General features: G+C 48.5%; 1 protein-coding gene across 1 annotated transcript in view; it reads left to right on the top strand.

Moving 5' to 3' along the window:
• The first annotated feature begins 208 nt into the window (after window positions 1–208).
• Window positions 209–20687, top strand: part of DSCAML1 (DS cell adhesion molecule like 1) — a 126822-nt gene continuing 106343 nt past the window's right edge. The window contains exons 1-3 of the mRNA XM_088138798.1: window positions 209–260; window positions 9652–9969; window positions 13247–13393. Coding sequence (XP_087994924.1) covers window positions 209–260; window positions 9652–9969; window positions 13247–13393 — 517 coding nt within the window. The remainder of the gene's footprint in view (window positions 261–9651; window positions 9970–13246; window positions 13394–20687) is intronic.

Below are 20687 nucleotides of genomic sequence, written 5' to 3'. Positions count from 1 at the left end.
CGCCCGCGCGTTCGTTCGCTCGCTCGCTCGCTCGCTCGCCGGCTGACAGTCGGAGCGGCTGAGCGCAGCGCTAGGCGGGCGGGCGGGCGGGCGGCGCCGAGCGCGGAGCATCCGACGACGGGGGAAGCTGGCGAGGGCCGGCCGGGGACACGGGCAGTGGCAGAGGCAGGGCGCCCGCCCGCCCGCGGCACCGGCCCCCCTGGATGGCATGTGGCTGGTCACTTCTTGCCTCCTGCTGCTCAACTCCTGGACCAGCCCAGGTAGGCGGCGGCGGCGGGGGCGCGCGGGCGGCGGCGGGGCGCCCCGTCGGGGCGGTAACTTCTTCCTGCCGATCAGGAGTTTCTGCGGGAGCTGCTTCTCTGTCCCGGTCGTCGTTTCCTCCGGGACGGGCTGGAGCAGCTTGCGATCCGTCTGCCCTCCCCGGGTGGCTAGGCGGCCGGGCGAGCTCAGGCTTGGCTTGAGGCTGCTCTGGGCCGGCGGGGTGACAGGATCCCCTCTTTGCCCCTCTGGGGAAGGGATGGTGACTCCCTTTAGCCCCAGTCGGCTGATGCCCATTTGTCCTGCTGCAGGAAGCCCCTTCTGAAGAGGCAAGGTCTGCCGCGGGACCACTTGCCTCCCGGCCTCTGCCAGGCAGAGGCTAAAGGGTGCCTAGCCGGGAGTGAGCAGACTGCTCCTCTGGATCCCAGCTGGCAGTCGCGCCGTTAGCTGTTGGGAGCCCCTGAAATCATTTAGTGGGAAATTAAAATGAATACCACCCCCCTCCCTCAGCCCATCTCTGCAGAAACGTTCTTAATTACATGAATGTCAGATAGACTCTAGCGCAGCAGCGTTTCTGTGTTCTCCAAGCGAGAATGTTCAAGGCTTAAAGCGGAGGAGCGCGTTACTTTTAGAGCTTTGTTCCTGTGTCTCCAGTTCTCAAAGTAGATGGAGAACCATCTTTGAAACCCAGCACATATTCCAAACCCTGATGGGCCTTTAAAATCCCATTTGCTCCTCTGGAAGTGCTTCAATAAGTCGAACCCAGCAGTTTGATAGGGAGTGGATGGAGATGAGGGGGGACCTTAGGTGGGTGAGTGGGAGGGAAATGCAGTTCTTTCATTCAGAGGAGCAGTGATCTTGTGTGCAAAAACTGGGGCCAAACTAACGAAGCTGTTGAAACGAGAAGGCAATTGGATGTTGCCTTGGATGAAATTACAACCCGATTTAGAGTAATCGATCTGCGCTGCATAAAAGAACGGGCAGTTGCAGCTTCTGCCATCTGTTTGGCGCAGGAGCCTCCAGCCCCTTCGTGCAGCCCCCATTTCGGGGGCGACTGGCTTTCCTCCGGTTTCGTAGGTTCTGGCATCAGCTCGCTCTCTCCTGCTGAGCAAGTGTCTCTCCCTCTGGTTCAGCCAGAGATGTCGATACAGGAGCAGGGGAGCCCTTGCAAGGAAGAATGCCTAGGTGTTCCTCCTAGGGACTTGGCCATGGACCCGAAAATGGGCTATTAATCATCCCATAACTTTTTAATTGAAGCCAGGGCAAGCCTATTTTTGCAGAACGCTGCCCAGGTCTTTCTCCTTGCCGCTGCCATCCCTGCCAGTGTCTCATTTGCCTTCATTTGCATTTTGACTGTGTGAAAGGCAGAGGAAAGAAGAAGACACAATCCGAGCTCAAACCCCTTTGATTTTTCGCAGCCAAACTAATAACTTCACATGAGATGGAATGATTGCTTTCAGTGCCAGTGGTTTGGGAGGTATCAGGGCTGGTCTGGTTTTTGGGGGGACCAAATTGAACCTTCGTTCCAAAAGAGAATCTTGCACAGCCTCATCCCTTTTTGGAAGCCATGATTAAAAAATAAGGACCCCTAACTGCTTCTTTGTTAGAAAGTATTATACCGAAGCAATTCCAGAAAGTGAATAATAATGCAATGGAGGTTGGGTGACATTAAGAAAAGAAATTGAATGCCTTAATGCATGAAAACCCTTTTGGATACTTAATATATTAGCGCAGCAGATTAATGGTTTGTGCTGTATGAAAAGGGCTCCTGTAGAACAAAAAACCCAAATGTTTGTTCCAGGAGAACACTGAAGTTTGGGAATATCCTTCAGTAGATTAGAGCCCATTTTATTTTCTTGGTTATTAAAAAAACCTCACTTCCAAATGGGTGGCTTTCAAGTACAGGTTGGGATTTTACCGGGCGGAGCCAGGTGCTCCTGCTTTTATGACTGGAGAAGAGCACCTTGGCTTTCTGGCAGGCACATGTTCCCGTCACAGGCTGGAGATGGTCCATGTGGGTTGGCTTGATGGGAGCACCTGCCATTTTCTGTCTTCTTATTCAGCTCAGGCAGCCATGGAGTCTCCACTGAAAAACCTCCCTCCCTCCCCCCTCCCTCCCTCCCCCTCATTGTGCTTTGCTTTGTTTGCCTTGGAAATTAAACATGGGATCCTCGTTAAACTGAGAGGAAACTGGCTTCACACGTTCCAAGTTCTGCTGAGCAGCCGCATTCAGAGCAGGTAACAGATGAGGCAGGGGATAGTGTCCCCTGCACCTTCCCCACAACTGCCCAGCAGTGATGGGCCTTCCTCAAGGCCGTCCAAAACCAGTGGCTGCAAAAGAGCTCTTGGCTGGAATCCACAGGAGCTCTCCTGCTCTTCTTCCCGCCCAGAAAAGTCGCCCTCGTCTAGAGGGAGCCGGGCAGAATTTCCAGCTTTCCGATTCATACTGTAGGCACCTCCTGCCCCTGGCAGCATGGCAAGAGAGAAGGGGGGGGTGAGCCTCCCCGCCTGTTCCTATCAGCACAGAAGCTCTGGGGGAGAGGAAAAATAGATGCCTTCCTTTCTGTGTCGAGATCCTCCCAACATGGCGGCCCACACGTTCTGCAGTGTGCTGCTGGGAGGTGTGAATTCATCCCTTGGTCAAGCAGCCAGACCAAGCACCTGCCACTTTCCGGCAGCCAGGAGGCTTCTGTCCCCAGAGCAGGAGAGAGAGGCCCAATTTCCGAAAAAGGAATTACATTTTCAAAGGCCTCGTCAATGTCAGTTCCTTGGGAAATCAGAAATAGGCAAAACCATTTATTGTATCTCAATGGATGTGAAGGAACCTGCTGATCCCAGTGAGGTCCTTCTATTTTTGTGGAATGTTTTGTTTCTTTCACTTATGGCCTTTGGAGGACACACTTTGCTTGTGCATGCTTCTTTTAGGGTTCTTGTAGCTTTGGCAGCTAGACTTCAAGGCACTGTCTGCAAGGGTCCCTCTGCTGGCTCATTGGCAGCTTATTCTGTGGTCAAGCCTTGTCTTCCCAAGTCCCTGGCCGGATACAGTCTCCTGAGTGCCCAGTGGGTGTGACATTGCCCTGATGTGAGCAGGGGAAGGGGCCACATGCAGTTGGTGAATTCAGTTATCCCCCTCCCCCTCCCCCATCTGCTCATAAATCCCAGAGAGGAAATCCTCGCCCTTAATGGTAGAGGAGGGGGCAGCCCACTCCACCTTCCTTTGCCCATCTGATCCCCAAACAATAAGACAGGCCTGGAAAGGGCATGCACAGTCTATCTTGTCAGGAGTGGGAGGTGGAGGCTCGCTTGGATGTAGCCACCCCACTCACTCTGACTGTGTGTTCCCTGTGAGCCACAGCACCGCGTGTCCCAGCCCCACGGCTCAGGCCCCGCCTTCATTCAGCACAGCTCCTCTTCTCACGTTCCGACAAAGGCTGCCACCTCTCAGGGAGGTGCAGCCTTCTTTTTGCCCACAGCATGTGTACGTGCCTCCAGCTGTGAGCGGTACCTGGGCAGAGAAAGGCTGGTTGGGCGGCCACTGAGCACTCTCCATGGGGTGCTGCCCGTGCCGCCATGCTATGCCACGTCTGTCTCCTGCTGAGCCAGGATAGAGGCTTGTCTGTGGCCTGCCTGCTCTCCCATGCCTTTTTCCAAGGAGGCAGAAATCTTGCTGAAGACTGTAGGTGGCTAACTTAGGCCGGGTAAAGTAGGAGGGGCTATGCTTAGACTGGACCAATTGCCCAAGCTCAGGAGAAGGGACAGGCTTGCACCTACCTCTTCTAGTCTCAGAGGACAAATATTTGCTCTTCTACGCTTGCCATCCGGTGTTGCTGCACTAATTCAGCTCTGGTCAGCTAAACCGTCTTCATTTGGGAGTGTTGTTCGTTGGTTAGGCATAGCATCCTGCTTTCCCAGTCTTTGTGCAAGAGCAGCTAACTCACCAATACCACATCCGCCCTGAAGACAGACTGCCAACTGACAGTTGTATCTACGTTCTTCCCGCTTTGGCTATCCTGGACCAGTCAGCCAGCCTACTCTGAAGGTGAGCAGCCAGGAACCTGCTGTGCAAGGCACAGGTATCGCACAGGTTGCAAGGGAGCGTGCTTCCCTCTGAGTCCGGCTGTGGGACATTGGCAGGGTCTCATTTGCAAAGTCAGAGGCAGCTGCAAGTTGTGGAGGGCCGAGAAACTGATGGTTGGCTAGGTTTAGAGACATCTCTGTGATTTATATCTGTAAATGGGGGGTGGCTTCCCTAGCCTGACTTTGCCAACATTACAGAAGTTGAGTGAGGAAGACAAATCAATATTAGAGTGGAATGATGACAAAACGAATCTCCTTCCTTGAACAAAGCAGAAGTATTAATATTTCAATACCTCCAGGTTGCAATATCCTGCAATTTTGGTAGATTGCTCTCCAAGAACTTGAAAACGTGTTTTTTCCAGTGCTGGAAATGCAGGGGGAGTGCATTTAGCTGGTATCACTGTTCTGCTGCCATTCCCCACGTTCGTTTCTGTAGGGAGCCCCCTTTCCACATCCATTCTGAAGGCAGAGTCCAAATTAATGCCTCTGGTATGTAGGTTACATCCAAGGCTTGCGACCAGATGCCAGAAGTGATTTCTGTTTTAAAAATATTGCTGGCTATTTCTACATTTTTAATCTCTCCTGCTGATTTGGAGGCAGTTTTATGAAAGATGGAATTAGGATGGTGTACACCGTTAAATGGTAAAGGAGATTAGATGGATTTAACTCTATGCGTCTGTCTCATAACGACTAGCAATCCAGTAACTTCCATTTTCTATGAAAAATCCATTCTGCCCCTTTTGACCCACAGAAGCTTTACTAGCAATTTGAACGTCTTCTCTTTATTTGTGAGATATTTTGCCGTTTCCCTGCTCCCGGATTTGCACTCTCCGCTGCACTTCTGCTGGGGACTCCCTGTCAAGGAAGGTGGGCGATGAGCAGGGCTTGGCTGCATGGAGGGGCTCTGCAGGAGGCAGCCGCAGCTTCGGCAGAGCCCCTTTGTCTCTCGGAGGCGCACTCGCTGGCTCTGGGGGCTGGAGCTGCTCCGTTCTGCAATCTAGACGATGTGTCCATTTCATTAAATACTTACTGAATACTTGTCAGCCTCCCCCAAGGGTCTTACGCTAAAAGAGATAACAAGTCAAAACCGGTGGTTTAGAAACACAAAAGAAGTTAAAGTACTGCATAGTTTTGCCCTGTTGAGCAGGGGTACAGCAAGGGTTAATGGCCTTATGGAATCATGGGGTATCATCCTTATTCCGAGTTTGAATCTTTCTCTATAAAGCTTCCACCCGCTGGTTCCTGTCCTGTCCCCAGGCACCGCGGAGAGTAAGTCCACACCTTCTTCCCTCCTTCAAGGTTTGGAAGACTGCTTTCAGGTCTCCACTGTGCGTTCTCTTCTTTAGGCTAAACAGACCCAGTTATTTTAACCATTCTTCATAGAATTTAGTCTCTTTGCCTTTTTGTAATTTTTATATTTTTATTATGAATAATAATAAAAGTGGGTAGAGATATTAATGAAGGTTCTCATATAAATGTGATTTTGTGTTGATAAGCATACAGTATAAAAGTAAGTACATTGCATATTTTTATATTTATTTATTTATGATTTCAACCGAGACGCCGCCCTAACCTGACTCCAATCAATAGAACAACAATTTTACCAGATAAAAGCGTAGTAATAAGCAGATGGCAGAACCGGTCAGCACAGCATATCACATACGTGACAAGGGGCTCCAGCCATCTTAGCCCAAAGCCTGGGAGAACATCCAGGCCTTTAAGGCCCTCTGGGATGGTGGGAGCCACGGGGATCTCAGGGGGAACCTCCTTCCAGAGGGCAGGTACCGTGACAGCGGAGGTGCACTTCTGGGGTCCTGATAGATGTCACTGCTTAACTGAAGGAACCCAGACCGCACCAACTCTGTTGGGTTAAACTGGCCAGGCTGACACTACAGGAGGTAGAGAGTCCCCAAGATAGCCAGGCCCTGTGTCGTGAAGGGCTTTATCGATTATAACCAGCACCTCAAACATCACCTGGAAGCAAACTGGTAACCAGCGCAGCTTGTGAAGCAAAGGTGTCACAAGGGTGTACCAAGGCATGCCTGTCACTGCCTGCACTGGTGCATTCTGGGCCATTTGAAGCTTCTGGGTGATCTTCAAAGGCAGCCCCATATTTCTATAAACTTTCCATGAATTACCTAAGGTAGCTTATTAGTGAAGTAAAATAGAGAGTACAATGCAGCCATGAGGTGTCAGATCATATCAAGCTTTGATGAGAAGTTCTGCTTATTCTGCCCTCTCTCGCTTGGCCAGAGAACCTCTGGGAGCCTCAAGGGGTGTAGTTCTGCGGGGCGTTCCAGGTGTCACGCTTGCTGGTGCGATTCTGGATGAGCTGAGTGCAGATGGCCTGCGCCATCTGGCTATGTGTGCGACCTCTCTGGCCAGGAGGAAGGAGTAGAAGTTGGCTAATGGATGCTCAGTTTGTGTTGGGATGGAACTGCTTTTGCTGTGCTCCCCTGACCTACTAAACCGCCCCCCCCGGAAAAGGGACAGGAGCGAGAAGTGAAGACTGGGCAAAGTATAGGCAGTCTAAAGGTAGGCCATTGCCTATTTTGGGACAGAGGACTCAGCTCTGTTTTGGGTAAACTTCACTTGAAATCTGCCGGTTGGTGCTTGTAATGGCCCTGTGGAATGGTGGTAAGGAAAGTGGGGGGGCTTGGTGGCAATGGTGGCAGTTGGCTAGTGCTTGCTCCTTTAGGAGGACACTGGCCACTCCGAGTCAGCTGGCAGAGTTAGGAAGAAGGCTGAGAGGAGTAGCAGAAGCATCTGTTGGCCTGCGTAAAAGAGCTAGGGCTATGTTGCCCCCAGAAATTTTTCTCGTGCAGGAGGTTGCCTCCGTCTGCAGCTCTTTCAGGCAGATACTTCCTGAAATTCTGATTATCTGTTGCAAGAGTGCACAATATGGGTGGTTTTCCATGGGACAGTTTCTGCTGTTTTGAGACCTATTAACTGTTTGCTCCAAGGTGCATTAATGATCCTGTACTGGGGAACATTCTGGTTACTTTTTTACCCAACACCAGCCAAAAAGGCTTTGGTGCAACAGCTTCCAAGTGGCTGCCATGATGATGAAAAGACAAATATTTTTTCCCATCTTGCTTAGCGCTAATGGCCTCATCACGGCTTTGTGATGGGATGTGAATTGCTGTGCCCAATACAGCTTTAATTCCTTTCCTCAAATGAGCAGTTGGGATGCGTCCTCCCTGGAGGGCCAGTAAAGTACTTGGCTTGGAATATTAATAGAGGAGCTGCTTTGCGGCTCCTACTGTTCTTCCTCTGCCTCCCTCCTCAGAAGTAATGCTAGGGAAACAGGGAGGCCGTGGGAAGTCCCTTTCCTGTGGGGCTGGTGGAAGAGCTGCTGCCTCCCTGAACACTGTCTTCCATCTTTGCCCGTCCACCTACTGAAACGCAGCTAAAGAGAGGAGTAAATCTGAAGGGCTTTGGGGCCTCCAGCTGAAAAGCTGGCTGCCCACTGAACGCTTCAGCCAACAGGAAGAGGCCTGTGGATGCAAGGGGGCGATGGGGGGCATGTCCTCCGTGCCCGGGGCCTGTATCCAAGCCTTGTAGGGAATGACTCAGGCCAGCACCAGTGGGGAAAGCTGGGCTCTTCCCCTTTGGAAGAGCAGGCGATTTCTGTTCCCTGGAAGGCAGCTTGGAGGTCTTGCAGATTTCGAGAAATGGGGGTGGGGGTAGCGTGGGCTGTGAGTGGCCGAATTGTTTTAGGCCAGACTAAACCTTCAGAGTTTGAATGTAATGTCCTTTGGTTTGGCAGGCAGGTTGTGTGTGTGTTTGGGGGGTGGGGGTCTTGCCTCCTGGATTGTTGAATTCCTCCTCTTTTCTGACCAGCTTCTTGATCCCAACAATATTCATCAGTGATTCTGAAATAACTGTAACTCCCAGGATTTCTTGTCAGTGTGGCTGAAGGTCTGTTGGGGTTGGGAGTTTCAGTCTTAGCACACCTGTAGATATAGCTAGGAAAGGCTGGCCTCAGAGATGGGCTGGGCTGGAGAAAAGCTGACCTGATCCTGAGCTTCAGAGAAAGTGGATCTTTTTCCCTCAGGTCAAAGTTGATCCCACTCCCTGGTCTGGAGCACTTTGGTGATTATTTGGTGGTCTGAGGCCCTGGAGTGCTTACTCTCGCAAAGCTTTTCCTAGCATTTAGTTGGAATGTGTCTTCCTTTAAGTAAAATGTGTTATCTGTGTTCTCCTCTCTGGGATGATGGAGAAATTCTGGGTGAGACGCCTTCAGGGGCTTGGAAAGTGCTATCATGCCCCCTCCCCCCATTGTGTTCTTTGCGGCATGGCTTGTGAGTTAAGAGTACAAGAACAGACCTGCTGGAGGAGGCCCAAACCCTTCTTACTCCAGCACTTCTTTTCTTCCCAGTGGCCAAGCAGATACCTCTGGGGGCTCACAAGCAGGAGGTGGGGGCCTTTCTCTCTCCCACCATTGTTTCCCTGCAACTGGTATCTGGATGCAAGCCAACCTCAGCTCATAGATAAGACTGAGTAGCCCTCATCTTCCATGAATTTCTTCAATCTTCTTTTAAGCCATCCAAGTTACTCATCATCATCCCATCTTGTGGGAATGAATTCTGCAGGTTACTGATGTGCTCAACTCCAGAATGACTCTCGGTGATTTACACTTAAAAATCAATCACTCAGTCAATCAGTCACTCAATCAATTGCCTTCCTGTCAGATTCATCAAGTGACCACTGATCCTACTGTTGGGGCGGGGGGTGCCTTCAAATCAGTGTTGACTCCTGGCGATTGCCTGGACAAGTCCCTGCAATTTTCTTGGCAAGGTTTTGGAAGTGGTTTGCCACTGCCTGCTTGCTAGGGCTGTGACAGTGCGACTGGCCCAAGGTCACTCAGCTGGCTTTGTGCCTAAGGTGGGACTAAAACACACGGTCTCCTGGTTTCTAGCCTGGTGCCTTAACTACTATACTGAACTGGCTGTTGCAAACCAAACTGTTTGGAGGAGGAAAAAGAAGTTCTGATGGTCCATTTTTTTCCTGCGAGGCATCATGCTCCAAGCCTTGACTGCATTCCTCCCCCCCCCACCAATTTTTCTAAGCAAAAGCATCTAATCTCTTTTCATAGCAAGGGTGTTTAAGCCCCTGGATCATTTGGGTTGCTCTTTTCTGCACTTTTCCCAACTTGCCTCTCTCCTTCTTCCAAGGGGCCCATGGTACTCAGGCTAAGGGCAGTGTTGAGCCAAGAGGTACAAGTAGGGGAAGCAGGGGCTTGGCTGGTTCAGGTGTCCTTGTTCTCTGTACTTTTGGAACCACCGTTTACTTTCTTTCTCTTTCCCCCCATAGCGCACACAGAAGATGCGGGTACCAGCCTCTACTTTGTGAACGACTCCATTCAGCAGGTGACCTTCTCCAGCTCTGTGGGAGTGGTCATCCCTTGTCCAGCAGCAGGGTCTCCCAGTGCCACCCTTCGCTGGTACCTTGCTACTGGGGATGACATCTATGATGTCCCACACATCCGCCACGTCCATGCCAATGGGACTCTTCAACTCTACCCCTTCTCGCCATCTGCCTTCAATAGCTTTATCCACGACAATGTTTACTTCTGCACTGCAGAGAACGCCATGGGCAAAATCAGGAGCCCAAACATCCGGGTCAAAGCAGGTATTGGCTGGCTGATGGAGGGCAAGTCTTCTTGACTGGCAGGGAAGGGTGGTCCTAGACAGCTGAAGCTATGTTTAGTCCCAGAGAATGACATTTCGTAGAGGAGGGAGAATACACTGGGTTGCAAGAACTCTTAGTTTTCACTAGCTATGGGGGAGACCTGGTTCTGCTTTCTGAGTGGCATTTAGGTCCTGGGCACATTCCTTTGTGAGTTCTAGGCTAAGCAGTTGGAGGGATAATTAAGCAGATGGAGGTGAGGAGCATGTGGGAGACCATTTCTAGTCAATCATCAACCAAGTGGGTGGACAAGGAGCCCCATTGGTTCCATTAGGTAAACTATTAAACACTGGCTGCCACAGTGCATGCACCACCTTGGTATCCAAGCTTCTTCCTTCCATGCCTTGCAGGGTAGGACAGGACATTAAAGACCAAGAAGTGAATTATTTACTTGAACTACAATACTGGTTATAAAACCATTTGTATATGTGCACATGATTTTATTTTTATTTTGAGGGCTCCATGACATGGTAATTTCCTTAGAATTCTTAGCAGGCAGTCTTTATCCTTCTTCCTTTGTGTCCTACTCTCCTGGGCATTAGGAGCAAGTGGGAAGATGGCACTTTTTAAATACACTTGCTGTAGAGCCTCATTTCTTGCCTCCTCCTGGTTGGGAAATTAGCTCAGTTTTTTGCATATGGGGCTGGCCAAATAAGCGCACTGTGGCACCCAGCTAAATCTTTGGAATACTAAGACCAGATCCTTGGTCTTTCTTGGGTGATGTCAACCATGCAATATTGCGATGTGTCAAATGTTTTTCTGGATTCTCACTAGCATTGGAAAACAATGCTCACTCTTGCTTGGAAAACAAGCATCCTGGAACACATTTGTCTGCGGCTGCTTTAGAAGAGGTGCCTGGAAATCCAGCCTAGCCCAGTGGGCAACGGGAGCTGCCTTGCCCTTACGATATATCTGGGACCTGCATCCACTGGCTCATTCTCCATTGCACTGGAGGCTCAGAAAGGGTCAGACCTGTGGGGATCCCCCCAGGTGTTAGAGTCCCAAATTATGTTTCTTCATTTTTTCAGTTGTTGGGGCCTAGCACAGAAAGGAGCAGGATCAAGTGCAAAGAAACCTCAGGGCTGTCTGGGGAAGCTGAGGCACAGCTTCCGCCTTGGGAATGAGATTTTGCTGAAGGGCCCCTGGAGACACCTAGTATATCTGATCATGCTGAAGGGAAATTTGTTCAGCCCAAAGGGGAGAGGGAGCAAACTCGAAGATTTGTTTGCCCTGGTGAAGAGGACAGAGGTGCCCCTCTGCCCAAAGGCCAAACCCCAGGTAGGAGTGGGGGAGGCAGGTGACCCAGCTGAGGCTGAGGCAGTGCTGTGACTCTGTCTGGATGGGAACTGTCTGGCTTCAGTTTGGACTGTCAGTTGCTGCCCCCTAAAAGTTACATTGTGGAGTCAGGAGGAAGGGCAGAACCTTTTGATTGGTGACTGGAGCAACTTTCCTGGAAGAAGCGTTCGAATGTTTGGGGCTCTGTTAATTAGAAAAATAAGTGAGTGAATGTGGACGTGGTAGAACATATAAAGTTATGCGTGCTTTGAAACAAAGGATTAAAGCATTTTTCCCTCATCTCGTTAAATCTGAACCCAATGGAGTTGTCCGAGATAAATGGATGGGAGAGGTTGAAAGCAGTCAAGAGGAAGTGTTTCTTCACACTGTGCATTTTAAACTGAAACTTGCTGCCTTTAGATAGATTCCTGGAGGACAATACAATGGCCAGTGGCAAGTGGCAGGATAATTGTTTGGTGCTCCGTTCAGGATAAAGGCTATGCTTGTCTGAATTGGTAGCTGATAGGAACAGCAACAGCAGGTGTGCACGCGTGAGAGTGGGCTCGGCACTCACGTTCTGCTTGTGGACTTCTCAGAGGCAGAGCTGGCTTGGAGTGGCCCATCTCCCCGAAAGGATTCAGTTCTTCCTTCTTCTCAAGAAGGGTAGTGGGAGAACGTTCCTAGGAAAGGGAAGGTGTACTGGAGGTTGGGAGCTGATGATGGATAGAATGCAGAAGAGCAGGATCGGCTCTGGTCAAATAAAGTTCCCTGTGAGATGGAACAAGTCAGAATCATGATTAAGTAAAGGGGCCATATGAAGGGAAGTGCTTTAAGATTTTTGTTTTGCTTCCCGATGTGTTCAGTTTGATCTTTAAGAACATATTTCATACTATAATAATTCTTTGTGTGTTAAAGTAGTATTTGGGGCATGTTAAGCCCTATAACTCCTGCTAGGTCTAACTTTCAGAGTTTTGTTCCAAGTATCATACATCCAATTTAGCAGGAAAACTAAAACAGGGGGTGTCACTCTACCCATAAAGGATTGTACTGTTCAGTATCGAGGACACCTGATAGTACCAGGTTGGAAAAAGGCAAGGACTGCCAAGAGGGAAGCAATAGAGGTGTGAGTCAAAAAGTACAAGTTCACCTTGCTATAGGCCTTTTGACTAATGCTGGCCACCTTTGAATACAAGTCTGGATGGCCGTCTGTCAGAGAAGCTCTAGCGGATCTTACACTGTGTAGACCGCCTTTAAGATGCCTTCTAGCTCTTTGGTTCTCTGACACCATGAAGTTCTGGATACAGCATCTTCTTTGTCATGTGCCCAGGCCCCTGCAGTTCCAGTTTGCATAGCCAGCTTGATCTCTAAAGATCTTTTGGAGTTGAGACCAAAGGGTATCCTGTGAACTTCTGGGTTGAGCTACCAAGAGAGGCATAGCAGGGGTTTGGAATGCCATCCCCAGGCTCGTTTGGCACCTGTCTTGGTGCCACTTTGGCCCCCAGCAAAGGCTCATTTCTTTACTCTGCTTTTTCATTTTGTGCTGGCTTTTAATAAGCTTTCCACTGATTTGTTTTATTGTGGATGTTTATTTTTTAAAATCTCAGTTAAAAGCCATCCAGAGCAATCAGTTACAGCAAAGGCAAATCAGTAACCTGCAGATATTCAGTCAGCCTTCAGCTTATGATGGGACATGCATTTTCTACTTTGCCTTCTTCTGTGTCTCTTCTGTGTTGGACTAAGATGAGTTTTTTGAAGCTGGAAAAACAGTGGATAAGGGTAAAATGCGCATATAAGATGCAGTCTTATCCCAGCTTATGAAGCTATGGTTTGGGGCATTCTTGGGTGTATACCCTGTAGGGTGAAGAGATGTGGGAATGTGTGAAATTAATTTTGTGTGAAGTACACAAGTTGCTAATCTGTCTGCTCCTATTGTTTTTCTTTCCAGTGTTCAGGGAACCTTACACAGTTCGAGTGGAGGATCAAAGATCAATGCGTGGAAACGTGGCTGTTTTTAAGTGCCTCATTCCTTCTTCAGTGCAAGAATATGTTAATGTTGTGTCCTGGGAGAAAGATACAGTTTCTATCATCTCTGGTAAGAGTGGGGGGGGCAGTGTTCCCCCTTCTCCTATTGCATGTTATTTGTGTTAGGATTAGGTAACCCTAACCCTAACCTTCCTATTGCACGCTAGGGGCCTCCTGAAGGTCTGTTTTTGGGTGTATCAAAGATCAGTGACAATCTGATCAGGCTGATCATAATCAAGGACACTAGTAAGAGATCCTTGGCTAGGTTTTCCCCATGAGTAGATCCCTCTGGGGATCTATTTTGCTTCAAGCAGTTTGCCAAGATCCTACCAAGTCTTTCACCATTCTCAGTATGTTTGACTCAGCATGTTAACACAAATTTAGTTTGTTGTGGCATTATTCAACTCAATAATGCAACTGGTTGTATCTCCCTATGTAGACTTGTGGTAGGACATCTGGCCATGTATGCCCAAAGTGTTTTTAATTTATCTTTCAAATTTGTCTCATATATATTTTAATGTTTTTTCTTATAAATTGCCTGTGTGATAATACAACTCTGCATATCATCCCATTCAAAAATTGAGGAAATAGCCATTCCTGCATTAAATTTAAAGGAGGAAGGTTGAAGCTGATTTTTTGTTCATGTCAAGAGATAAGAGGATTGTGATGAATTAATGGTTGCAGTCATGAAGTAGGCGTCTGCCTATCCAGTAGGAGCTACAGGTAGTCCTTGGTTAACGACAGTAGTTGGGACTGGAATTTCCATTGCTAAATGATGCAGTCATAAAGCACAATGTCACATGACCACACCGCTTAGTGATGGCACTTCCGGCACTCCCAGTTGCCATTGTTAAGCAAATCCTTCACTGTTGTTAAGTGTGATGTCACATGGTTGCCATTTGTGGCCTCCTGCCGGTTTCCCCATTGACTTTACATGTTGGACACATCACATGACCATGGGTTGCTGGGACGTTGTAATTGCAAGCCAGTCACTGAGTGCCCAGATCGCGATCATGTGACCACGGAGATGCTGCGACAGCCAGAGCGATGAGGACTGGTTGTAAGGACCACTCGTTCAGTGCTGTCGTAACTTTAAACAGTCGCTGAACATGTGGTCTTTTAGCGGGAATTACCTGTATACAGAATCAACGTTTGTGTTCGACTTGGAAATGCATTAGAATTGAACCCACCATAGATGGCTGATGGGCGGCTTTCTTTGAGCTGTGTTACAGTGAAATACTGTACTTGAATGAATTGGAGGGCAACATTTTACAATGCCCTGCTGGTGGATCCTCCAAGGCCATGCAAGAGAAGATTTAATGGGCCTCAGTTTTGCAGAGACTATCAGAGTTTGAAAAGGCCTGGAAGAGGAGGAAAGGGATGTGTCTCACACCGCTATCTGACCTTTCCAGTGTACGATTTGCATTATTAAAAGAAAGGGGAAACTGTTTTTATAAATAGCTCATTGATTTGTGAGTTGTGCTTGCCTGGAGCAGTTTCTGCTTGATTGGTAGGATAAACGTGGTCCCTTTTTGGGAAATTCTGAGTAGGTCCTACTGGTCTTGTGATCCTGGAGTCCTGATTTTAGATGCTGGTGGCTTGGGTGAACCCAAAGGCATGGGTGAAGTGAGTGGAATGTACTCATCTGTTGAGGCATCTCAGAAACCCGGAGTCTCTACCCAAGAAATCTCCCTGTATAAACTAATGGTGAAATCCCAGCTCCAAGTTGGTGGGTGATGGCTGGGAGGGGATTGTCCTTCTTGTCCATGTTGCTGCTGCTGCTGCTGCTCGAGGTTTGTTTTTTTCATATGTGTGTGGAGATCTGCCTTCCTGACCTCCACCTTCTTTGCAAAAAAGCTGCAAAGCTGACTGCTTTGTGGCAGAGACCTGCCATTGAGCAAGGTGCTTGTGCTGTGTATTGGGGGTGAGCTGAAGAGCAAAACAGTTTCTGCATTAGAGTCTCTTGTAGTACCTGGCAAGTCCCTTGGGCTGTTGGTGGAACATGATTCATGTTCAAGGAGCAAGTGGAACTTGGGAAGGGCACATGAAATGCATGTGTTATACCGGAGTCCTTAATTCCCCAAGGATGGGTCTGGAGTGCAGTGGTTAAACTACATCTTGGCCTGACTTTTGCATGATGGCTCTGAGCGCCTCATCAGGTGGCTGGGTTTCTTGGTTCTTCAAGTTTCCTTGGGTCATATTTGAGTCTTCCTGAGTGAACAGGCAGAGGGAGATGTGGATATTTGTGGTATTCATGCGAAACCTAGAATAAAGCCAGTCAAGACTGATTCTGTTTGGTTCTGTTTGTGATCTGGTTTGCATGGAAAAAGGGCTCTTTATTAATTGAGATGGTTGCTGTGCATCAAACATATGGGTGATGCACCCGCACACTAACTCATTCAGACTGTTCTCTCTGTTTTTCTCAATTAGGTGAGGATCTTTTCAGACTTTTCATATTGGATTGTTCTTCCCACTATCTGTATCCCCTCTTGCCACAGTTGTATATATATATTAACGATAATAATGATTACCTTGGTTGTTGCATGTTCAATGTCCGTTTTTTTTTTATCCCACCTTTCTTACTTTTATAAATAGCTCAAGGCAGTGAACATACCCAATACTCATTCCTCCTCCTCTTTGCCCCACAACAACAACCACCCTGTGAGGTGGGTTGGGCTGAGAAAGAGGGACTGGTCCAAAGTCACTCAGCTGTCTTTCATGCCTCAGGCGGGACTAGAGCTCACCGTCTCCTGCTTTCTGGCCTGGAGCTTTTGCCGCTAGACCAAACTGGCTCTCTTCACTCTTTGTTCACTCTTGTAGGACAAGAACTTGCAGCAGCAAAGACATCTTCTCAACAATGTTTTAGGTGTGAAATGCCTTTCGATGGTAGTGGCCTCCTTTTCTTCAGAGGAGGCCGTTGTTATGGATATTGGCTCATATTACCAGTACTTTATGAAATAAGCCTGTTAGAATAGTTCATCCAATCTTAAGTTCTTGTTGAGGGCTGCAAGTCCATTGCTTTTGACCTTAGGTTTGGAAATGGTTCTGATTATCAAGAAACCAGGTAGGGACATCTTGTCTTCAAGATATGGAGAGTCTTGGTATCAAGATTCCTTTCCCAAATGCCATTTTTTTCTATCCTTATGACTAGTATTGGTTCTCTCACTGGGATCTTCCTCCTCCATGCTATGATTGTGGTTATTATACTGCAAGGGATCCTTATTCCCTGTTGCTTTAACATTACCTGTCTTTTCCACATTGGATTGCACTTCAAGATAAAATTTCAAGTTTTGGTTCCTATTTTTTCAGAAGAATCAGAGGACTTGATTGATCTTTTTGCTGGTTACAGATGCACCTTTAATTTCTGTTCTTTTTAGCATCAGTGGTTCCTTTGGTGGCTCCAATTCAGCTTTCTCTAATATCATCTATTGCTTGGCTATACAAGCAGAACACTTCAAAACCTTCTCTGAAATCCCATGGTCGTCTTTGTTGGAAACCAGGGACCATAGTCAGTTTTGAAGGGTAGTGTTTCTAACCAGCAATCCCTTTCTTCTCCAGACTGACTGGTAGGTGGCCTTTCTCCATCTGAGAAAAATTCTTGGTTCTGAGGTTCTTCCAATCTTCATCAGTTGTGGATAATCCATTGTTTGCGTTGATATCTTAAAGTGGTTTGATACCTCTGGTTTGTGCACAAGTTTGTTCAAATTGGTAAATAATGTAAGGCATAAGCTGGCTACTGTGCCCCTGACTTCTAGGTGACTTGAGAATTCAAGTCAAACTGTCAAACTGAAAATGTTCATTTATTTTTTCATTCATCCATCTCCCAGGTCTTTAGTCCTTGAGGCAGTTTAACATCACTTTTGAATATTTGGCAATATCCAGTGTCAATTGGCAAGCAAGACAGGAAACTCAGCTTGACAGGATAGTGTTAATATCCAACTATTGCCCTTTCCTATTGTATTGTTAACTACCCAGCATGTACAAGCCATTTTAAGCAATTTCTTTGGGAAAAGTGTCCTGCCAGAGGGGGAAAAAAAGAGTTGGCTAATAATTCCTTTTCTGAGGCTTGTCATCTTGCCAGGTAACAGAGCATGGCTGCCAAACATGGCTGATTTAGTATGACAGCACTAGCAGGTCCAGTTTCCCTGAAACATCACACTTTTTTCAGGTCTGAACCCTGATATTGGAGATTCACATCCACAACCTTCCTCTCGAAGTAGAGAGTCTATTGAATTGGAGTACTGATGACACCATGGATTGGGTCCAGAAGAGGAATGGTATTTAATCCTAACCCTTGATTTCAGCTGTTAGTACTGACTGTGGTAACTGAGTTGTTTCCATGTGTCTCATGTGCTGCTTGCAATGTTAGAAAAGGAAATGAGGATCTTTCTTTCTTGCTCCTATCATACCACATCACATTCCCATACCATTTCTTATGGGAAATTTTAGCAAGTCCTCTAGTGGGTGCACCTCCAATTCACCTGTACCTTTGAGCCATCCCATCTCTGAAATTAGGCTGGCCAGGAAATGATTACTGTTGACTTATGGACTGTAAGTGTTGGATATGCTGTTTGACAGATTTCACCAAGAAAAATAGAGGGGGTTACATCTGATGGTTGACCTGCAACACTTTAGCAAGCTTATCCAGATGCCAAATTACTGTTGCTCTTCCGAAGATTCTGCCACTGTTGAAGAAAGGAGACTTTCACATCATGATCTGGCCTTGACATCATTGTTGTCCGAGATTTATGGTGATGCTCCTGTTCAGCCATTGAATTGCCCATAGATGTTTATAAAGCGTGTGTATGGTGCTGCAGTCCCCACTCTTGGCTATGTAGGATTCAGGTGTCTCACACTCAGTGGCTTGTATATCCCGCTGCAGAAGCAAATCACCTCACCTGAGAATTCGTGTGATCTGCTTTCCTAGCATAAAGGTCCTTTTCCTTTCCTTTTCCATTAATCTGTACCAATGAGGTTCAGGGCTAGAAGGTTTGCGACCCCTTGGAGCCCTCCTTTGTTCCTTACCACCATGTTCCTTTAAGTGCCAGTGCCTTTGCCATCCTTTTCAGGGAGCCTGTCTGCCGTGGGGCAAGCCCATGGCATGTTTTTCAAAGCCAATATTTTAATGGCTGCAACTGCCTGTTTTGCATCAGTTCCAGGCTGCTGCAGTTGCAGTTGCAGTAGCTTCCTCCTCTCCCCCTTGCTTGTTAAACTGCTGGCTGTATTATTTGGTTAACTTGGCAACACTGAAATTTACCCTGAAATCAAAGATAAATTCCCTTATGGAAGGTTATCCTACACACGAACCACTATTAGTCTGCCTCATTTTTGTTTAATGCCTATCTCACTGTGCTTCCGTCTAAAAACGTGTGTTTAGTCAAGTCAAGGGTTGCGGAGAAATTACAGGGTTTTTGAAAACCCATTTGCTGTGCTGGTGCTCGTGTCAAGATCTGTCTCGCCTCGAGTTCTGACTCCCCCTGCCAAGAAGTCCTTGTTACAGAGGTGGCAGTTGAGGGAAAGGTCGTGGGGCCCGAGGCCATCGCTGAACAGCCGCGGTGGCTGGACAGGCGTCTGAATCTGCTGGGGCTGTAATCGGAGGCATGGCGCAATCCGGAAAGCCCGGATAACGCGCTGGGAGTCTCACCGTGAGATTTCAGTTTAAGCAGCAAAACCTGGCCTGGGCACACATCCTTGGGCAGAGGCGAGATGACGTTTTGCGACACGTACAGAGGAAGCAAACGCAGACGTTCCACCGACTTATAGGGGTGGGGATTCTCAGGAGCCTCCCCTTTCTTCCTCTCTCCTTCCCTCCTCTTCTTTTAGGCCTTTGTATCATTCTGTTGACTCTGTTCTGCGGAGGCAAGTAGACCCAGCTAAAGTAATGTTGCACCCCTTTTGAAGCCTCATGGGGTATCTTGGAGAATAAGGGAGGCCATCTTTCTTCAGTGTGTGGGGAGAAGCTTCCTCCGTTCTGGAGGCAGTGCGTTTTGGGTGGGTGGAGGGGTGGTGTTGAATTCCTTATTCCCATTTGGGAATTTGGGGCCTGGCTATTGTAGGGATATGTGTCCTTGCCTCTTCCAGAGGTTCATAGGTGGCCTGAAAAATGTGCTGTTCATCCCAGGATCATTTAAAGCTGACAGGCAGGCTACATTTAGTTGGGAGGGGGCCCCTCTGAAGCAAAAGGCTGGGAAGCATTTGGGAGTCAAGTGGAAGAGGGCCAGAGGGCCAGCCTTCTGAGGCAGGGGTTTCAAGTGACCCGGCAGCAACCCAGGCCTCCCGTTCTGTCCGACCAAGCTGGCTGTGCCGTAACAGCCCTTTTGCCGGGGGCGTGTTTTGTCGGATGATGGCAGGAGGTTCGTTGTCCAGAGAAGAAAAGTAGAGGCTTCCCGTGTCCCTGCCGTGAGTCCCTGGCCTGCCCCAGACTTTTCCTCCTTTCCCCATCCTGACCACCCCTACTCATTCTAAGCCTCACTCATGGCAGTGGAGAGCTCATGGGTCATCCCGGAGTCCACTCAAGGCATTAGCTGTTCTAATGCCTTTTTATGATGCCCTGTCATGGGTTAACTTTTAGCCTTTAACAATCTGGGAATTTCACAAAATTCTATTTTGGAAGATGTTTATTTCCTCTCCAAAAGTAATGAACTCCTGGAGATTCAGCATGAAGCTACACCAAATTAAAGCTGCCGGTGATATTTATGGCCGTGGCACCCGCATTCATATTCTGCTGTCTGAGCCAAGCCTTTGCATCATAGTTTGGCTGCCAGCCTCAGCAGAGAGTGCCCAGAGGTCTCAAACAATGCCATGTCCTGCCTCACGGCCTGATCCAAGGAATCAGTTTTCCGGGCACGCATCATTCTGCCCCGTCTTCTCTCCATGGACCCTCTCTTTGAGGGGCAGTGACCTCTGGCTCCCCGCAGAGGCTGTGCAGCCCCATGGCAGGAAGAGAAAGGGGGCGCATATCTCCAGGACGGCGGCAGGCAGTAGTCTTCCGCTGCATCGTGCCCCTCGCTTGCCGCCTAGTCTCTCTCTTCCCTCAGACTGCAGAGGCAAGCCTTCCCTCCGCGCGTAAGGCCTGGGAGGCCTGGGGTGTGCGTGGGGAAGTTCCAGACAGAGTGTCCTCTCCTGGCACTCCGCTTCTGCCTGGAGAGGTAGCAGTACTTGGCAAGTCACTGTTCTGTGCCGTTCTGTGGGCGCAGGCTGCCCTCTGCGTCCCTTCCCACCCCTGACCCTGGAGTTCATATTTTGGTGCAGAAGCATCACGTTCTGCAGGGATTCCCTCCTCCGGTTCCCCAGGTGCCCCGGCTTGACTTCCCCTTTTGCTTGCTTGGGTGGAATGCAACATGCGGTCCCCTAACAGCTGCTAG

Source organism: Python bivittatus, unplaced genomic scaffold (genome assembly GCF_059951505.1).
Source record: "Python bivittatus isolate LINGU-HERP-01145 unplaced genomic scaffold, Pbiv_v1 ctg000320_np1212, whole genome shotgun sequence".
NCBI classification, from domain to species: Eukaryota; Metazoa; Chordata; class Lepidosauria; order Squamata; family Pythonidae; genus Python; species Python bivittatus.
The sequence above is the reverse complement of the archived record's forward strand: the minus strand, read 5'-3'. Positions and strand labels throughout refer to the sequence as shown.